Below are 20961 nucleotides of genomic sequence, written 5' to 3'. Positions count from 1 at the left end.
ATTATCCTTTTTAGTGACATCATATAGAAGCATCATACATCCTTGGCTTCAAGGGCTAGGCTTATGGACAGTATAGTGCCCATAATGCCTGAAAGCTACTGCCTGAAGCCCAATTTGGATGTAGCCCTAGTGATATAGTACCCAAAGCAAGTAGTAGCTCTCTCATACAAAAACATGTTCAAAATGTTTATCAGAAAATCACAGTTGGAATACATTCTGAGTAAAAGCTCTTTGAGTGGTATTGTATCCAAGAACAGTTTTACAGCCTTGATGCTTCTTGCTGAGCTTTGCTTCTGAATAGTCGGCAGTAGCAGCCAGGGCTGCCTCTGCCAAACTGATAAACGGGCTAAGCCCCTCCTTGGTGACATGGGCACTCATGCCCTGGTAACTCCTTTTCTCAGGTGCACTGATATGGACCTTTCTTTTTTCCCCCAGCAAGGATAACATTGTTGATTTGTTTCAATTGCTACTGAGACTTGTCTTAAATTTGTTTTCTGCTATTAATATTTATGTGTTGATACATAGGGTGGAAAGGTGATAAACATGATCTTACCTCAAAGTTCATTGAGTCAGTTGTGGGTCAGTATTAGCGATCAGAAATTCACAATATAAAGGAATCAAGTAACACGTAACACATGTTAAATATAGAGAAGCGGTTTTGATCCCTTTATTAAATATTTCTATTTACATTAAAAACACTTCCTTTATATATAAAGTACTTCTCTTCTGCCAAATGGGCTGTAGTAATACATTTGACCATTCAGTGATAGGAAGAGGCAGATACCTTCTGGTCATTAATTTGGTTGATCCCTCTGAGATCCCAAAGCAGCAGCAGAAAGCACAGGACTGGTGCTAAAGCATTTGCACTCCACATTTGACAACCCTGAACCAGTTAGCTGCTTTGAGGGGTACAGCAGTAGGTGCTTCAGGCTGGCCTTTCGCAGTTACCAGCTAGCTGCTGCTAGTACAGATATGTTATGAGGGTAAGTAAAAGCCACTAGAAAAGCACAAGGAGAGGAATGCTGCAGTCTCAATATTTAAGGCACCTCACTGCAATTTTTTTCTGTTGGGGACTTGAAAGATAACCAGCTGCTCTTCCTGCTGCAAAGAGATAGCTGCTTCTAGGGAATAGTGTGAGAGTATCTTTAATCTTTCTTTTAATTTAGAATACTGGGAAAAAATCAACCAGTTCCCAAGCATTTTGTTGGCTCAAGGAGGGAGCAAGGACCACCTCATGCTGGAGCAAGATTTATGCGATCTTGACTTTACACACCTTGCCCCTCTCTGGCTAGCAGTGCGAGTTCTGCAGCTCTATGAGCTGTCCTAGTCATCTCTTCAGGTTTCCTTGTCTTGTTCTATGGACTGACTCTGCTCCTGCCCTTCTGCAGGAGATGTGGTTTTCTCAAGATCAGAGTTGGGCTTGGGCTCCAGTGGCAGGGAGGGAAGCTTTGCCAGCTGAGTTGAACCTCCAGCACCTGGAGAAAAAAAGTGAGCACACATCCAACAATGTCCTGCTGTTTTTCCAAACAGGAGAGAGCAACTAGTGGGTAGTGAAATACATATATTTACCCTTTGGAGTTTCTATATTGTTTTCTTTTAACTATGCTGAAAGATACTATGCCGTAATAATTGAATGTTGCTTAACAAGTTAGTCCCATTCTATGAGAAGTCTTTACATCTGGGCCTCGTTATGACTCAGCTGGGCCAAATCACATGGTAAGTAACACGTAAATAGTGTGGCTGCTTGCCTGAACTAACATGACACAAGCATTTCCCTTTGGCCTTCAACAAAGAGAGTTTTTTCCTCCCATTATTTTTACTTCTAGAACCAATGAGTGCATAAATTATTCCACAAGTTCCCCTGCGGGGAGAAATGGGTCAGCCTGGATGGTGAGTGCACATGCACCCAGAGAGGCCTTCCCTTTTGCCCACATGGTGCCACCCCCTGCTGAAATTAAGCTTGACAGAAGCAGCATCACACTGTAGTCAGCAGAACATGTTGCAGTATCTTTGTGTGGTGCTCATGGCAGTTTCTCTGGTTTGCAAATGTGCCCACTGGGCACCCCAAAAGTTGGCAGTCTCTGTGCTACTGGGTAGAAATCTCCAATAATGGTGCTCAGATTCATATGCAACAGATAATGGCTTTTGCAAAATTATTCTGAGGCCACTACCTTTTAAGAGCCACAGCAATTGAGATATAGTGCAAGTTGGTGAGGATTTCCTTGTAGCCTCCTTGCATCATCTGCTATCCTCCTATACTTGCTCTGTTCCTGCATCATCATGGGGGCAAAAGGCAAAATATACATAAAATGAACTTTCCTCACTGCTGAGCCCAGACTTCTGGGAACATTTTCCTTGCATAGACAGAATAGGGATGAGATACATACATCAATGCCAAGCTACCTGGATATCAAATGTACCTGGGATATTCTATCATTCCCATGAACAAAATGCTCAGGGAGATCTTGAAATGAAAAATGAAATCAAGGAAGCATCCAAACTAGGAAATGTGGTAATGGGCAACTTCAAGCACGCTGACATAGGCTGGCTACGTATGTGTTCTAGTCGTGACGAAAAAGTAAAATGTCTAGATATCCTACTGACTGTGCCACAACAGCTGGTCATGGAACTGACCAGGGGGGTGGCAACCCTGGACTTAATCTTAAGTGGTGCCCAGGACCTGGTGCAAGACCTAAGTGCTGTCGAACTGACTGGGAGCAGTGACCATGGTGCTATTAAATTAAACATATATGTAAATGGCCAACTGCCAAGAAAATCCAAAACAGTCACATTTGACTTCAAACAAGGAAACTTCCAAAAAATGAGGGGATTGGTAAAAAGAAAGTGGAAAGACAGAGTCAAGAGTCAAATCACTCCAAAATGCTTGGGAGTTGTTTAAAAACACAATATTAGAAACTCAATTGGAGCGCATACTGCAGATCAGGAAAAGTACCACCAGGGCCAAGAGGATGCCAGTGTAGCTAACGAGCAGAGGCAAGAAGGCTTCCTCAAAAAATGGAAGTCTTGTCTAAATGAGGAAAATAAAATGGAGCACAAAATTCTAGCAAAAGAAATGCAATAAGACAATAAGGCATGCTAAAAAGGAATTTGAGGAGCACATTGCTAAAAATATAAAAACCAACCAAAAAAATCTTTAAATTCATTCACAGCAGGAGACCATCTAAGGAGGCAGCTGGACCCTTGGACAAGGGAGTCAAAGGTGTGCTAAAGCAGGATAAGAAGCTAAATCAATTATTTGCATCTGTCTTCACTCTGGAGGATATAGGGCAGATCCCTGTGCCTGAACTAACTTTTGCAGGAAAGGAGTCTGAGGAAATGAAGCAGATGATATCACCTGAGATGAAGTCCTAAGCTTAATAGACAAAATAAGAACTAACAAATTGCTGGGTCCAGATGGCATCCACCGTAGAGTTCTCAAAGAACTCAAAACTGAGATACCTATCCTTCTAATAAAAATATGTAACTTGCCCCTCAAATCCACCTCCATACCTTAGGACTGGAAAGTGGCCAATGTAAAATCTTTACATGATCCTGGAAATTACAGGCCAGTTAGCTTAACATCTGTCCCAGGAAAACTGGTAGAAACTATTGCTAAATAAAATAACCAAGCATGTAGAAGAACAAGCCTTGCTGAAGCAGAGCCAGCAAGGGTTAGTCTTGTCTCACCAACCTATTGGAGAGTTCTTTGAGAGTGTCAACAAGCATATAGCTAGAGGTCATCCAGTGGACAAAGCATACTTGGACTTTCAAAAAGCTTTCGACTTTACCTTACCAAAGACTCCTGAGGAAGCTTAACAGTCATGGAACAATAGGAGAGGTCCTCTTGTGGATCAGGAACTGGTTAAGCAGCAGGAAGCAGTGTAGACAGTTGACAATGGACAGTTCTCCAAATGGAGGGATGTAGAAAGTGGAGCCCCGCAAAAATTGGTATTGGGATCTGTGCTTTTTAACTTGTTCATGAACCAACTAGAGTTAGGGATGAGCAGTGAGATGGTCAAGCTGATGATACTAAATTGTTCAGGGTTGTTGAAACAGAAAGAGATTGTGAAGATCTCCAACAGGACCTCTCCAAACTGAGTGAATAGGCAGTAAAATGATAAATGCAATTTAATGTGAGCAAGTGTAAAGTGATGCATGTCAGGGCAAAAAGAATCTTGATTTCACATATATGCTCATGGAGTCTGAATTGGCAGTCAGGAACAAGGCCTTGGGGTCGTAGTGGATAGCTCAGTGAAGATGTTGACCCAGTTTGTAGCAGATGTGAAAAAGGCAGATTCCATGCTAGGGACCATTAGGAAAGGTACTGAAAGCAAAACCGCTGATATAATGTTGTTATACAGATCTATGGTATTACTTTCTGCAAAAACAAGACCAGGAGCAGATTGCAGTACAGATCATGAACTGGTAATATCAAAAATCAGAGTAAAGCTAAAGAAGAAGAACAAAGCAATCATAATGCTAAAATGCAATTTAAATAACATCCCAGAAGAATATAAAGATCAAATAAGGAACAGTTTTGAGGCATTAAACTTAGTTGATAGAGAACCAGAAGAACTATGGATTGAAGTCAGAGACATTATCAGGAAAAAATGCAAAACAAAATACCTCCAGTTAAAAAAACAGAAAGACCTCAATGGATGACTGACAAAACTCTTAAAATGGAGAAAGAGAGAAGGAAAGCAAAAGCAAAAGGAGACAGAAACACGATTAGAACCCTAATAATACAGCGACTAGTACAAAGAGAACTCTTACAATAGTTGCTGCATAGAAATAGAAGAGGACAACAAAAAGGTAGAAGAAAAGATTAGAGAATTTAAAGGGAAATTTAAACCAAGAGTAGGGATGTTGAATAATCCACAGGGGGACACACTGACTGACTGAGATGAAACAAAAGGAACATGGAAGCAATACACTAAAGAACTATATAAAAGATGCAATGATGACAGATTCATTCACAGAGGAACCGTGAGGTGAAAGCTGCTCTTAAAATACTTGGAAGAAACAAATCACCACCAACAGAGTTGCTACAAGAGACTGAATCTGTCCAAATTTTGACAAAAAATTGTCAACAAATATGGAAAAGAAAAAAATGGCCCACAGACTGGAAGTGCTCAATATACATCCCAATTCCAAAGAAAGGGGATCCCAGGGCAGTAACTATCAAACTATTGCCTTAATATCCCATGCAAGCAAAGTAATGCTCAAGATTCTACAACAAAGGCTTTTACCATATATGGAACGAGAAATGCCAGATGTCCAAGCTGGATTTAGAAAGGGAAGAGGTACCAGAGATCATACTGCAAACATACGGTGGATAATGGAACGGACCAAGGAATTTCAGAAGAAAATCACCCTGTGCTTTATAGATTACAGCAAAGCCTTTGACTGTGTAGATCATGAAAAACTATGGAATGTTTTAAAAGAAATGGGGGTACCACAGCTTCTGATTGTTCTGATGCGCAGCCCTATACTCTGGACAAGAAGCTACTGTAAGAACAGAATATGGAGAAACTGACTGGTTCCCCACTGGTAAGGGTGTGAGACAGGGGTGTATTTTATCACCCTATTTGTTTAATCTATATGCAGAACATATACGGAAAGCAAGATTGGACCAAGATGAAGGAGGTATTACCCATCTCTATGTATGGATGTGAAAGTTGGACAGTGAAAAAAGCGGATAAGAGAAAAATTAACTCATTTGTATATATTACACAAAAGTCTTGTAAATCAAAAAGATTTCTTATCTCTCCCAGTCAGAAAGCTCTCATCCGTTGTAATCTTTAAAACGCAATTTTCCATGTCAGCTTTTTGCAATAAAAAAAAAAAGATAAGCTATTTATATTTTCTTCCCCCTTAGTTCCGTAAATAAAGAAGGAAAGTCTTACCTCATCTAGGTTATCTTAATTGCTGTTACTTTGACAAATCTCTTTAGCTATATAGATAAGAAAATGATAAATGTAGACAGGAGGTTTGCCTGCTAGTCCGTTAAAAAAAAACGGGTCACTTATCCAGCTGAGCTAGCATAAAATCCTCGCTCTGTCTGAACTGCTGGAAGACAGACAATTCTGACGAATTCCAGGCTCCAACAATCAAAACAAAACTATGTGGCAGATCTCACGCTTCTTCCTTATCCGGAAGAAATCATCCCCAGTCAGAAAAAACCCTTCTGACTGAATTTAAAAGTGGATAAGTTTCATCCAAGACGGGAGCCCGTCTCAGAGGCAGCACAGGCGGAGGGATCCTCCTGGGAAGTCTGATCTACTTTTTTTGTTGTTGTTGTTGACAATCTGCTCATTCTCTCTGCTACTAGTTATTTGAACGCTGTGAACTAAAAGCTGTTTTTGCACTTCTGGACATTTAAGAGATAAGGACTGTCTAGCGTGTGACGTTAGTTCGTTGGAAAGATTAACTCCTTTGTAACTGGATAAAGAAATAAACTGCTCTTTGCTTGGGACATTGAAAATTGAAGGAGTTTTGTTCTTTTGGTTTTAAGAATGGCAATTAAGAAGATCATGGATGTACAAGAAGGGACTTTATTTCTAGACATGCTTCAGAAAATAATGGATGGGATTAACTCAATAAAACAAGAACTGAGAAATAATAGACAAGCGTGGAGAACTGAATTTCATGAAATGAGACAGGAGCTGAAAGAAACTCAGGATTCTATGAGAAAGGAGAATAAAGATAGATCTGGAAAACAAAAAAAGGATGAAAGAGAAATTAAAGGCAAGGTTCAATCTATGGAGATTGGCTTAAATATGGACATGAAAAAAGATTTGGATTTCCTGGTTGTGACGGATCCTGGAGATAAATATTACAGTTTGGAATACAGCGCTGTCTCTGAAGGAATTGAAGAGACTGGAGATAAAGATATTATCGGTTCAAAAAAATTCCTGGACTGGAAGGATTTCATGGAACTTGAAATGGAGAAAGTTAATAGAATTAATCCCTGCTTTGTGTCAATGGAAAAACCTTCAAGAAATGTACTAGTGTATCATGTGGAAAAGAGGAGCAGAGATGCGGCTTTGAAACAATACTTCAGTGTTACGTTTGGATTTGATGGTAAGAAAATATCTGTGATGGAGGAAATTCTTATCAGACTTTTATTATATGACTATGACAGCAAGATTTTTGGGTGCGTAAAGATGGAAGATGGACCCAATATGGATAATGACAGAAGAGCGATTTGAAACTACTGGACTCAGTAGATTTGATGAGTTGGATTAATTGACATGTTTATTTAGAAAAAAAATTGATTGACATATCTCAAGGATTGGAAACTTCTCTTTGACTTTTTGTGGAAGATTAAAATGATATGATGTTAATGAGATTTGAAACCAACTAAGATAACTGCTGGAGGAAGGTGATTTTATAATCTATTAAGAGATAGGTCTGTTATATATTATAGATTTATAGTTGAATTATAGTGTTTTGAAATTACTGGATTTAGTAGATTTGATGAGCTGGATTAATTGGCATGTTTATTTAGAAAAAAAATTGATTGATATATATCTTATGGATTGGAAACTTCTCTTTGACTTTTTGTGGAATATTAAAATGATATGATGTTAATGAGATTTGAAACCAACTAAGATAACCACTTATGTATTTTTTTTGTATTGTATTAGTTATTGATTTGTGTTGTTTTCTTTTTGTATTATTTTGGTTTTGAAAATTAGAATAAAAATTAATTGGAAAAAAAAATTAACTCATTTGAAATGTGATGTTAAAGGAGAACTTTGTGGATACCATGGACCGCGAAAAAGACAATAATTGGGTGTTAGAACAAATTAAACAAGAACTATCACTAGAAGCTAAAATGATGAAACTGAGTTTATCATACTATGGACATGATTGACTAGAAAAGACAATAATGCTGGGAAAAACAGAAGGGAGTAGAAAAAGAGGAAGGGCAAACAGGAGATGGACTGATTCCATAAAGGAAGCCACAGACCTGAACGTACAAGATCTGAACAGGGTGGTTTATAACAGATGCTATTGGAGGTCGTTGATTCATAGGGTTGCCATAAGTCATAATTGACTTGAAGGCACATAATAACAATTGTATGACTGCATTTGGAATACTGTGTACAGTTCTGGTTGCTTCACCTCAAACAGGAAATTGTAGACTTGGAAAATGTTCAAAAAAGGGCAACCAAGATGATCAAGGGGATGGAGCAACTCCCCTACAAGGAAAGGTTACAGCATTTGAGACTTTTCAGTTTAGAGAAAAGGAGAGTAAGAGTTACATGATAGAAGCTTATGAAATCATGCGTGGCATGGCAAGAGTGGATAGAGAAAAGTTTTTCTCCCTCATAACACTAGAACTCCTGGGCATCCAAGGAAGCTGAATGCTGGAACATTTAAATACACCTCTCCATTTAACCTGGGCGGTTGCAACACTGGGTGTGGTTTATGCCTACTACCAACTTACTCCCTGTGAGATTACATGTGATGATTGGTGCTCGTAGATGCCAGCTATTTAACTACAAGTTGTCTGAATCCATCTGTAACATTCAAACAATGAAAGAAAGAAAAAGAGACTGATTCTGCCTATGCAAATAAGACACTGTGCTGACAGACATACCTGCAATCATGGTCTTGGCATACCCAGCTGCAGAAGACATGGCCTGTCCCAGAGCTTGGTTAGTGCCCAAAGGCTGTGCACTGGAGGATTTGCTAGATGCACTTGCTTGCTGCTTTGATTTGGAGTCTTTACCAGGTTTAGCCCAGACTGCGACCTCTCCCAGTTGTAAGGCAGCACCTAGTTTCTGGGCTACATCTACCATCTGCCCAAGTATGAGAAAAAGAGAGAGAGGGAGGAAGTCTGAATATCTGATCAAGCCCTACAATAGGTATCAGTGACATCAAAACTTATTTCAGTTCTGCTTGCATATAAGGAGAGGAGACAAAACCTGGGAAAATGCATGCATAAGGTAGATGCCTGCTCTTGTCATGTGTAGTGGGAAATGCTCCCCAAAGAACATCATCCTGCCTATCCAAAGAGCTATGCTTGCTGGATGAGACAAAGATCCTGAAGCAAAGGGTAACTTGAACTCACATACTAGCATTTAGGACAGGAATGGGGAACCTTTGGCCCTCCACATGTTGCTGAACTACAACTCCCAGCAGCAAGCATGGCCAATGGCCAGGGATGATTAGAGTTTTAATTCAGCAACAGTTGGAGAGCCAGAGGGTTCCCACACCTGAGTTAGGAACGTAGGAAGTTACCTTACACAAAATCCAATCATTGGTCCATCTAGCTCAGTACTGTCTAAGGCTAAGCTGAGTCTTGTGGAAATGCTGGGGATTAAACGTAGGCGGTTTTTTGCATGCAAAGCATGTGCTGTATGTACCAGTGAGCTTTGGCCCTTTCCCAGGTTTTTTATAGAGCAAATTGTGCTCAGCTGCTCTCTTCCCCTCAAATCCTGGCCCCTCTTGCCCCTCTTCTGTCTCTCCCTTCCCAGTTTCAGAGCAACACTGTCTAGGTCCACTGACTTGGCCAAGGAGGAATCCCAGCTATGTTACTATTAGTTCAATTGTTTCTGATTGTATATGGACTGCATTATCTCATTTTAAAAGGCACAATTTGTGTGTATGCATATTTTTCCCTACTACTGTTGTCTTGGTAACTCTATACTCTATTTAATGTTCCATTAATAGAACAACTTTTTTATTTAGCTCAACCTCACTTCTGGGTGCAGGGATGATCCCTCTTCTGTACTACCTAGCTGTTTGAGAGCTGCCACCAGTGGTTTAAACTAGCATACGTACCTCAGGGTCAAACTCCAGTGTGCTCTCTTTTAATGCATGGACTTTTCTTTTCATCTCGTGGTACTGGAGAACAGCCCCTTTCTTATCCCCCTGATTGTAGAGCAGGATTGCATAGTTCAGATTAATCAGAGGGTTGCACCTATAACCCAAGAGAGACAAAAATAGGTGGATAAGATTAAGTCAGAGACGGTACAATTAGTATTGGCATCAAAGGGAAGTAAACTGCACAGGTTAGTTGTCACCAAGTACTACAAACTAGGATAACGTGCAGTGGGATAACTTGGACAGGGAGCTTTTGTTTACTGAAATTATTTAATTTCTGACCCACCGTTTACCATAAGGTCCCAGGTAGGGAAAGAAGGATCAGTTCTCTCTGTTTCTCATCTTTCCAATCTTAAATTCAGTTCTCCACATTTCTGCAGCAATTTGTGATTTTTTTAACAAAAAAAATCCTCATGAAAATTCTTCAGCATTTTAGTGTGAATTTCTGCTAATTTTTGTACGTGGGTTTGACTAACACACATTTTTGCAAACAATTTCTCTTAATTTAGTGCATCTTGGGTGTTATTCTTAGTAATATATTCATTTTTATGCACATTTACCTAATAGATGCATTTTTGTAAACATTGGTCAGAGAACTGCATTACAAAATTCAGATAAATGCAAATTTTGAAAGATGGCTGTGTTTTCTCATATTGTTTCAGAAAGTGCGGATTTGACAGATTGGGCTTTAAATGCTAACTGAATGAAATTTCCCCTCCCCCCTCCCTAATCCCAGGGCAGGTTACAACAACAACATATATAATAATAATAATAATAATAATAATAATAATAATAATAATAATAATAATAATAATAATAATAAAAGCAGTGATAACAACATAACAAGAAAAGTGTAAAAGCAATTAAAAGTTGTTTCATATAGAAAACAGTTAAAAACATTTTCATCTAAGAGAACAGCTGGTGCATAAACAATCTAGAAGTCTGTATTGCAGTTCCCCACCCCCCCATCCAAAAGAGATTCCCAGCTGGGTTTAGAACTCATGTCACACACTTTGAGGCACATGTTGAAACATAGCCTGGAAATAGCTTGCTGATGCATGGCAAAGCATCTTGGCAGAGTTCTGGACCTTGCAAGCTGGCAGTCTTTTACCTACCCTATTCCAAAAGCTTCAGGCAGGTACAGGTTAAACACTACAGTCCCAAGTAAAACAATATTTAAAAAGCAGAAATGTCCTCTCCCAGCTGGTCTCCAGAAGTTAGCCCAAAGTGGGAAGGGGGTAATGCTTTTATAATGCTGCTACCAAGAACACCTTGCCAGGTGACCTTGATACCATGATGGGTAAAAGGACAGCATGTTCAAATTATCTTGGAGATTATAACAAGATGCAGTGAAGATGGCTTCTTACAAATGCGGACCACAACTGTGGTCTTTGGCTTTGTTAAGGACTTAGGAAGTGATGCTATTCTCTAAGGATTTGCTGCCAGTATAGATTTTATTTTATATATTTATTTATTACATTTATACCCCGCCTTTCTTTGTTCATGAAACCCAAGGCGGCTTACATATGGTTCTCAGGCGGTCTCCCATCCAGGCACTGACCAGACCTGACCCTGCTTAGCTTCAGCAGGGAGCTGGCCTTATGTGCCTTCAGTCCAGAGCCTGGGACCATTTTCTGACATTTTTGAGCCAATAAGGAATGTAGTTGCACTTTAAAGAAGCAAATGAAGCTCAGCAGACACTGGGGGTCTAAGATGATTTCCTTTACTGAGTACATGTCCAGACCAACCTCTGCAGGGCAACACACTTGCATACACCTGAGTAGTGCAATTAGGACCATATGAGAAGTTCCAGAGGGGTACTGTGCCACCTTCAAGACTCAAGAGTTGGTGTTGAAGACTCTTCTCATGGGCTAGAGAGCCCCTTTTATCAGGTGCATGCATGCACAACCTCTTGATTTTTCTTCCCGTTAAAACAAAAGTTGAGAAAGTCTGGTCAAAAGGAACAAGAAAACTCAACAATACTGCCAACCTGAAGGTCCAGCTAGTGAGAAGATGAAGAGATGTAGGGTCTGTGGGGCTGCTTTGTGGCTGGTACAGACAGAGCACTTGTTAACAAGGCAACGGCCACAAGTAAACAAGGAAACTTACATGTCCATTGCTGATGCTTTTTGATAGGCTACCCTGGCATTCTCTGTATCTTCAAGATTTGTCAAAGCAACTGCATCCAGAAGAGAAATATGGGGTAAATTTTGCTGGCAATGTGAAGAAATATTAGATTAGTTTTGCACCTTTGTCTTTACTCCAGTGTTGTAGCTGGAAAGGGGCCTGGGAGGGTGACTTGCCTTCCAGGAAGCTAATGGCTGAGTAGAGTGTGAATCAGAAACCACCTTGCATATAATGCTCTCAAGGAAGCCCCTCAACATACAGGTCTTGCTGAAACAAGGGTTTAGGTGCCCAGAAGAGAACAGCAAGCTTCTCGAGGAGAGCAGTAGGTGGAGAGGCATAACTCAGTGGGAGAGCTTTGCAGAAGGTCCCAGCTTCATTCCTTGCCAACTTCAGTTCAGTTGTCGGACTCCAACTTCCATATGTCCCACCCAGCATGCCCAATGGTCAGAAACAATGGGAGTTGTAGTCCAACATCTGGAGGGCCACAGCTTCCCCATTCCTGAGCTAAAGGATCTCAGGTAGTGTGGTGATGGGAAAGACCCAGTAACTGAAGCAACAGAGAGCCACTACCAGTCAGAGAAAACAATACTGAGCTAGACAGACAAAGAGTCTAACTAAATAAAAGGCCGCTTCATGTGTTCAAGAGCAATGCTAACCAAAGATAGGATCCCGTCATCTTCCTTGCATACGGCTCTGGTCTGAAAGGGCTCTACATCTAGGTCACTGCTAATTTTGTTTAAAACCAGAGTCTAGTTCACTGAATAGAATGTAGGACGTGAAGCTAGGAGATCTGCATTTTAACTACCACTCAGTTATGACTATATGAGGTAGCTATGGGCAAGTCACAGTTTGCTGACCAATCTACCAGTCTTTAAAATGAGAATAACGACTAGCATGATTATTATGGTGATCCTTAATGTCAGTCTACATGCTTACAATGATACATAAATTTATACCAGTGATTTCAGCAAAGGAGGCATCCCTTATTGCCAGTAATAACCAGAATGTTTGTTGCAGTAACCAGGCAAGGGTGGTGTCTGTGTGTGTGGCGTTACCTGCTAACAACATGTAGAGTTCTGCCAACTTTGGGTGGAGGTGGACAGCAGCGCTGATGAAGTGGAAAGCAGAGGCATACTGCTGCATTGTCAGATGGACGAGACCAAGGTTGTACAGAATCTTCCAATCAAAGGGAGCAAGATAGTTTGCTCGTTTCAAGCAGCTGATGGCCTGGAGGGGAAAATAGTTCTGTTCAGTAAAAGAGAAGGCAAAGGCATTCTGAGACTGCTGCCTTAGGGGTAGAGGCCAAGGGTACCATTTTGTTGTCCCTTCCAAATGAAAACACTTCTCTCAAGAAGAAAACTTTGCTGTCCTGTTGCCAACCTTGGCTAAAGTGGAATCAGCAAAGCCATAATGAAATTGACTGGCTCTCTGATAAGAAAGATGGCAATCCAGTGAGCTCATTGCAGAGTCAGCTTTAAGGTATTAGTTTTGTCTTACAAGGACCTAAACAACTGAGGAATGGGTTATCTGACACACCACCTTCTCACGTACAGACCACCCAGATCATTGCAGTGTGCCAGGGAGACTCTGCTGACTTTACCACATTGCACAGATTTTTGTCTGGCTGTGGTGGAGGAGGGCCTTCTTAGTAGTGACATCTATTGTCAGAGATTCCAGCAGAAATTAGGTGAGGGCTGATGCTGGATGGCCTCTACTGGAAGTTAAAAACACATGTTTACCCAGGTGTTCTCCTGACAATTTTTGCTGTTCTGGTATTGATTTTCCATTTTTCCTGATGTTCGGATTTGGTTTTATTCACTAGATTGCTTATATTGCATTATACCAGCCTTTCCCAACCAGTGTGCCTCCAGATGTTGTTGGACCACAACTCCCATCTTTCCTGACCACTGGCAATGCTGGCTGAGGCTGATGGGAGTTGTGGTCCAACAACATCTGGAGGCACACTGGTTGGGAACGGCTGCATTATACTATGTTTTATATGTAAACTGTGTTGATAAATCATCAGAGAAGTGAAAGTGGTATATAAATTCTCTAAATAATAAACAAACAAATAAATCAGAGCCCATCTTTATGTTCCAAGCAGAGGAGAGAGAGGTATCAATTTTGAAATAAGTTAATAATTTACTATTAATTAATTATGTAATTAATAATTTTAAATAAATTAATAATAATTTATTATTAATACCAGGGTCAGAGAAGTGTAGAATGTCTACATGTAGCTAAATAGTCTAGTTGTTATGTGCCTTCAAGTCGATTTCGTCTTATGGCAACCCTATGAATCAGTGACCTCCAATAGCATCTGTTATAAACCGCCCTGATCAGATCTTGTAAGTTCAGATCTATGGCTTTCTTTATGGAATCAATCCATCTCTTGTTTGGCCTTCCTCTTTTTCTACTCCCTTCTGTTTTCCCCAGCATTATTGTCTTTTTTAGTGAATCAAGTCCTCATTATGTGGCTTTCACATCCATACATAGAGATCGGAAATACCATGGTCTGAATGATCCTGACTTTAGTGTTCAGTGATACATCTTTCCATTTGAGGACCTTCTCTAGTTCTCATAGCTGCCCTCCCCAGTCCTAGCCTTCTTATGGTTCTTGACTAGCCTCCATTTTGGTTAATGACTGTGCCAAGGTATTGATAATCCTTGACAAGTTCAATCTCTTCATTGTCAACTTTAAAGTTACATACATCTTCTGTTGTCATTACTTTAGTCTTCTTGACGTTCAGCTGTAGTCCTGCTTTTGCGCTTTCCTCTTTAACTTTCATCAGCATTCCTTTTAAATCATTACTGGTTTCTGCTAGTAGTATGGTATCATCTGCATATTTTAAATTATTGATATTTCCCCTCCAATTGTCACACCTCCATCTTGGTCCAATCCCACTTTCAGTATGATATGTTCTGCATATAGATTAAACAAATAGGGTGATAAAATACACCCCAGTCTCACACCCTTTCCAATTAGGAACCAATTGGTTTCTCCATATTCTGTCCCTACAGTAGCCTCTTATCTAGAGTATAGGTTGCGCATCAGGACAATCAGATGCTGTGGCACCCCCATTTCTTTTAAAGCATTCCATAGTTTTTCATGATCTGCACAATCAAAGGCTTTGCTGTAATCTATAAAGCACAGGGTGATTTTCTCCTGAAATTTCTTGGTCCGTTCCATTATCCAACATATGTTTGCAATATGATCTCTGGTTCCCCTTCTCTTTCTAAATCCAGCTTGGATGTCTGGCATTTCTTGTTCCATACATGGTAAGAGCCTTTGTTGTAGAATCTTGAGCATTACTTTGCTTGCATGGGATATTAAGGCAATAGTTCGATAATTACTGCATTCCCTGGGATCCCCTTTCTTTGGAATTGGGATGTATATTGAACGCTTCCAGTCTGTGGGCCATTGTTTTCTTTTCCATATTTGTTGACAAATTTTTGTCAAACTTTCAACAGATTCAATCTCAGTAATTTGTAGCAACTCTATTGGTATGCCATCTATTCCTGGTGATTTGTTTCTTCCAAGTATTTTAAGAGCAGCTTTCACCTCACATTCTAAAATTTCTGGTTCTTCATCATATGGTTCCTCCATGAATGAATCTGTCATCCTTGCCATCTCTTTAATTAATTCTTCAGTGTATTGCTTCCCTCTTCCTTGTATTTTATCTTGGTCAGTCAGTGTGTTTCCCTGTGGATTATTCAACATCCCTACTCTTGGTTCAAATTTCCCTTTAATATCTCTAATCTTTTGGAATAGGGCTCTTGTTCTACCTCTTTTGTTGTCCTCTTCTATTTCTATACAATAACTATTGTAATAGTTCTCATTCTGTGCTGCATGGCTACAAAATCTAAGCACTAGGCTAGTGGTTCAAAGGAGATATTGGTGCTGGATCATGTATTTACATATCCATTAATCAGCTGCCTCTGGTGGGAACCCTGCTGACCTTAACATTCTCCATACACCAGCACAAATGAAAGACTTTCATTTATTTTATTTTATTTATATTCCACCCTTCATCCCAGAAGAAGCCCAGGCTGGCAAACAAAAACACTAAAAGCACTCTAAAACATCTTAAAAACAAGACTGTAAAACATATTAAAACAAAACATCTTAGAAACAGGTGTTAAAAAAAACCTTAAAAAGCAATTTCAACACAGAAGCAGACTAGGATAAGGTCCCAAAAGGCTTGTTGAAAGAGGAAGATCTTCAGTAGGTGCTGAAAAGATAACAGAGACAGTGTCTGTCTAAGATTCAACCCCGCAAGTTGATTGGTTGCCAGAGGAGTTGGGGGGCAAGAGGGGTAGATGGCAAACACAAACAGAGGCAGACCCCTGTTCAAAAAGGTAATTATGGAGGGCAGGAGACATGAAACACACACCTACCGCCACGTATTTCTTTTTGCCAAAGAAGCACATTCCAATGTTGTTCCAGAGCGGGGGACTTTCAGGAACAGCACAAGCTACTACCCGGTACTTGGTGAGGGCTACATCAAAGTCTCCATGCGTCTGCATCATACTGCCAGCTGCCAAAATGGCCTTTAAAATAGAATAAAATAAAAACCCAATTATAGTGGCTAACAAACTGGGCTTTTTACCACTGTCGGTAAGTAAAGATGATGCCAAGGCATTCTATTTTCAGAGCACTGAGTGGAGAAAAGTTGTGCTACAGAACAGGAACAGCTTGAGAAACTGGAAACCTTGGGGTGGGATGGGCAGGACCAAGGACTAAGAAAGAGTTTAGATCAGCCTTTCCCAACAAGGTGCCTTCCAGATGTTTTGGACTATAACTGACTGGATGGAACTGATGGGAGCTGTAGTCCAAGCCATCTGAGGGCACCAGGAAGGGAAGGCTTCTCTACATGATATAGAAGGTTCATACCACTCCTCAACTCCCTGACAGCTAGTGCAGCTGTTTACATAGGTTACCATTTGGTGACATTCATAATGCTTTTCTAAAGGTTACTAGTATTTAAATTTTTCTGTTTCAGCCAACAATACAATATATTCACATTCCCAAAGGTACCTTGTAGTTGCTGGGGTCGTATGTGAGTGCATTCCCAAGATACTCAAAGGCTTTCTGATAAACTTTGAGCTAAGAAAAAGGGGGGGAAAGTCAGTAGAAGATTTAAACATGTGAAGCCCAATACATTTATCACTTTATTCCACAGTCATAGTCGCTTCTGATAGCACACTCAGCTTCTCTAAGAATTGCAACAAACAAGTAAAATTTATAACCTTATCATCTGGAGTTCATAAAAGCAGAACCGGGAAGCCAGCAGCAGACATCATCTGGTGGACTGTGCAGCATCTCTTTGGCTGATATGCCCTACACCTGGCTCCCCCTAGAGCAGGTGTGGGGAACCTTTGGCCCTCCAGATGTTGCTGAACTATAGCTCCCATCAACCCCAGCAAGCACGGCCAATGGTCAGGGATGATGGGAATTGTATTTCAGTAACATCCAGAGGGCTAAAGGTTCCTTACAGCTGCCTAGAGAAAGGACTCTCAAGAGTCAACCAATCCCAAATATCTGTCACACCCTTGAATTCAAAGCCCTAACTACGATTCCCTCTTGGGAAAGCTGCTCTATAAGCCTAATAATACACCTGGGCCATTGCTGAGGCTGCTAGGAAATGAAGTAAATATTCAGATGGGGAAATCCTACCCAGAGACCAACTTCCATTAGTCAGACCTTTTCAGAAGAAAGCCAACAAGTTAGTGGACTAATGGCAGTGAGGAAACTGTCAGCTCATGAAATAGGTCCGTCTGTTTATCCCCAGGAAAATTTAAAGCCACTTTTGTGGCCCACAGAGTATAGAAAGACTGCCAAGGATTTTCAAGCACCCATTTTTCAAGAATTATTAAGTTTTTCCTTGGAAGCATCAGCACTGTGTGTCAGTGTGGTTCATAAGCTTCTGCTGGCCCAGTTCTGCTCTGCTGAACTCCTTGCTCTAGATCAGCCTTCTCCAACCTGGTGCTCTCCAGATGTTTTGGACTACAGCTAACATCAGCCCTTGCCAACATGTATGGGAGTTGTAGGTCAAAACATCTGGTGGGCAGGAGGTTGAGGAAGGCTGTTCTAAATGTACTCTGCTAGGTACCTCTATGATTTGAAGCCATGGCCTCTGTAACATACAGCTCTGCCTAGAGCTGGGCAGGGCTGTGGAGTCGGTACGCCAAACCTTCGACTCCGACTCCTCTATTTTTCTACTATCCGACTCCGACTCCACCCAAAATTGCTTCCAACTCCACAGCCCTGGAAAGGGCTGTAAATGTCTTTTTAAATTGGAAGCTCTCGTAGGAGCATTTTTATCACTGCCTGAATATGTGCTGATCTTGGCATCACAGCATTTGTCTTCCATCTGGGTCCTGTGTCATACACTGACACACAAAATGTTTTCCATCTTGAGTTATGGTGAAATGCTCAACTACAGCTGACTTCATGGGAAGCTTCTTTGACATTTTGAATTTATATTTTAAAAAATTTGTCAATCAAAATTTATTTTGAAGCCGGAGTTGGAGTCGGTACATTTCTACCGACTCCGACTCCACCCAGAATTGCTTCCGACTCCAACTCCACGACTCTGACTCCACAGCCCTGGAGCTGGGGGCACGTTTTGGAACGAGATTTTGGAAATCAACACTCTATTACTAACTGAACCCAGACACCTCATAATGGAGTTCAGCCCACCAGCCAGCACAGCCTGACCACCCAAGCAAACACCCTTGCAAGAGAGGAGGCAGCCTGGGAAGAAGGGCTGGGAATATGCTTGTCTGTATTTGGTTTTTCTGGGCCCTTTCAGGAAAAGCAGGAAAAGATCCATGCCCACCTCCTTGGAAAAAAACTCAGCAAAAATAAATATGTAATAAAGTGAGCCAGGGGAATTCACCCATCATTAGCTCAACCAGCCTCTCTCAGTTTTGATCTGTAAGCCCCAGTATGGCTGTAAAACCCCTTGAGCTCTTCTATCCTGTGCTAAGAGAGCCATTTATTTCAAGAGCAATGGTGAGTACTAATTTGGGAGAAAGGTATGCTATAGGGGTGGCTGAAGTATTTGTTTGCTTTGAAAAATGCAGCATTCTGGTCCGGCTCAATTGCAAAAGATCAAGTTCCTTCCCTAGAGGATCTAAAGGGATATTTAGGAGAGACAGCTTTTTGAAAAAAGCCTCTAAGTGACATGGGGATGCCTGGACATGAATGCCATTGACAGCTGCTAGACTACTTTGAACAGCTAGCCAATTAACAAGCTCCCATACCTCCAGATACAGCAAGCCCAGAGTTGTAAGGAGCTCTGTGTTTTCTGGAGAGAACCTGAAACATAAAAAAGAGACCCTAGAGCTTTATGGCATCTGGTCCTCATTAATGCGTAGTGGCATCCATTGTTATGCAAGGGAATAAATAAGTTTCATGCAGAGATGGCCCAAGACATTTCTGCACCTGAAGCAGAAAATACAAATGTTCCCAACATGGTGATAACATATATACTATACTAAATAATTTACAGGTTGCTGCCCTTTCCAAAATTTGCTATCAGAAGTGGCCTACCTCCTTCTTAATGGATGAAGGACAGATGTTTTACCAACCTTAAAGAAGGATTTCCCAGACTACATGTGCCACAGTGAGCAGAAAGTTATGGCAAATGACTCACCTGGCAGAAATCTTTACTTATTTATTACTTTATTTATTTATTAAATTTATATCCCGCCTTTCCTCCCAGAAGGAGCCCAGGCTGGCAAACAAAAACACTGAAAACACTCTAAAATATCTTAAAAACAAAAGACCTTAAAACATATTAAAACAAAACATCTTTAAAAAGAAAAAAACAGCTTTAAAAACATCTTAAAAAGCAATTCCAGCACAAATGCAGACTGGGATAAGGTCTCTACTTAAAAGGCTTGTTGAAAGAGGAAGATCTTCAGTAGGCGCCAAAAAGATAACAGAGATGGTGCCTGTCTAATATTTAAGGGGAGGGAATTTAAGGGGAAAGTTCTGCTTCTATGTTGTGCTGAATGAACCTCCTGATAAGATGGTATCTGTAGGAGGCCCTCACCTGCCGAGCACAGTGATCAACTGGGTATATAAGGTGGAAGACTATCTTTTACTTGCTCCAGGCAAGGAGGACACTGAAAGGCTTAAATACATTCACATCTGAAATATTCCACTGTAAACAGACCCATCCATCAGCAGAACAGCAGCAGCTGTATCGCCTAGTATTTTAATTGGCTGACACAGCAAATCCAAAGGCATTCCCCTCTCTATAAGAGGCACTGGGTTTTTCCCCAGTTTATATACTGTTCCACAGCAAAACTCTCTGATCAATTTACATTAAAATGTCCTATAGCTGCCCTTATTGTTCATGTTGGTTTTATCGTTCATGATCGTATTATGTGATTTTTATGTAATTTGTACTATGTTTTCTGCCCTGGGATCTATTGTGATGCAAGGCTGGTTATAAATACTCTTACTAGATAAATAAATATAAACAGGACAAGGAATAAAAGACAAAGGATTTTTAAAAAAAACAATTCTATTAGAAACTATATTATTATTAATAATTATTATTATAATAATTTCATTTATTAGTTGCTTTATACAAATCAACAGTCTCTAAGCAATTTGACAAAATAAAATATAATGCATAAAAACAGAACACATTTTGTTGGAAATGTGCTAGATATATGTCCCTTGGCTCATATTGTGAGAACATAAGCAAAGGATTCTCACCTTCCCCGATCAGCTCTATGAAAATGCAAGCAATAGCATCACCACTCAGGCTTCAGAAATCATTTGAAGGAGCTGAGCTATAGGCTATTGCAACACCTTTACTATTTCTGTCGCTTTGGCCTGTAGCCTTAGCACTGAAGAATTCATGCGCTTCAAAGGGACACAGAAGGGTCCTTGTGCTGGTGGGAGGGTCTTTGTGCCAAAGATGACTGGCTAGGCCACAAGAGAAGACTTTTCTCAACACTTTCCAATTTGATACA

The 20961-nt window shown here is 40.5% G+C and overlaps 1 protein-coding gene across 5 annotated transcripts in view; it reads right to left on the bottom strand.

Moving 5' to 3' along the window:
- Positions 1-638: 638 nt before the first annotated feature.
- Positions 639-20961, bottom strand: part of BBS4 (Bardet-Biedl syndrome 4) — an 80375-nt gene continuing 60052 nt past the window's right edge. For all 5 annotated transcript variants that reach the window (XM_061594910.1, XM_061594914.1, XM_061594912.1 and 2 more), the window contains 8 exons: positions 19234-19288; positions 17003-17071; positions 16363-16515; positions 13020-13191; positions 11947-12016; positions 9796-9934; positions 8609-8810; positions 639-1475 (listed from right to left, as the gene is read on the bottom strand). In XM_061594910.1, the coding sequence (XP_061450894.1) occupies positions 1336-1475; positions 8609-8810; positions 9796-9934; positions 11947-12016; positions 13020-13191; positions 16363-16515; positions 17003-17071; positions 19234-19288 (1000 nt within the window). In that variant the 3' untranslated portion in view covers positions 639-1335. The remainder of the gene's footprint in view (positions 1476-8608; positions 8811-9795; positions 9935-11946; positions 12017-13019; positions 13192-16362; positions 16516-17002; positions 17072-19233; positions 19289-20961) is intronic.

Source organism: Rhineura floridana, chromosome 14, assembly GCF_030035675.1.
Source record: "Rhineura floridana isolate rRhiFlo1 chromosome 14, rRhiFlo1.hap2, whole genome shotgun sequence".
Taxonomy (NCBI): Eukaryota; Metazoa; Chordata; class Lepidosauria; order Squamata; family Rhineuridae; genus Rhineura; species Rhineura floridana.
This window is presented reverse-complemented; position numbering and strand designations above follow the sequence as displayed.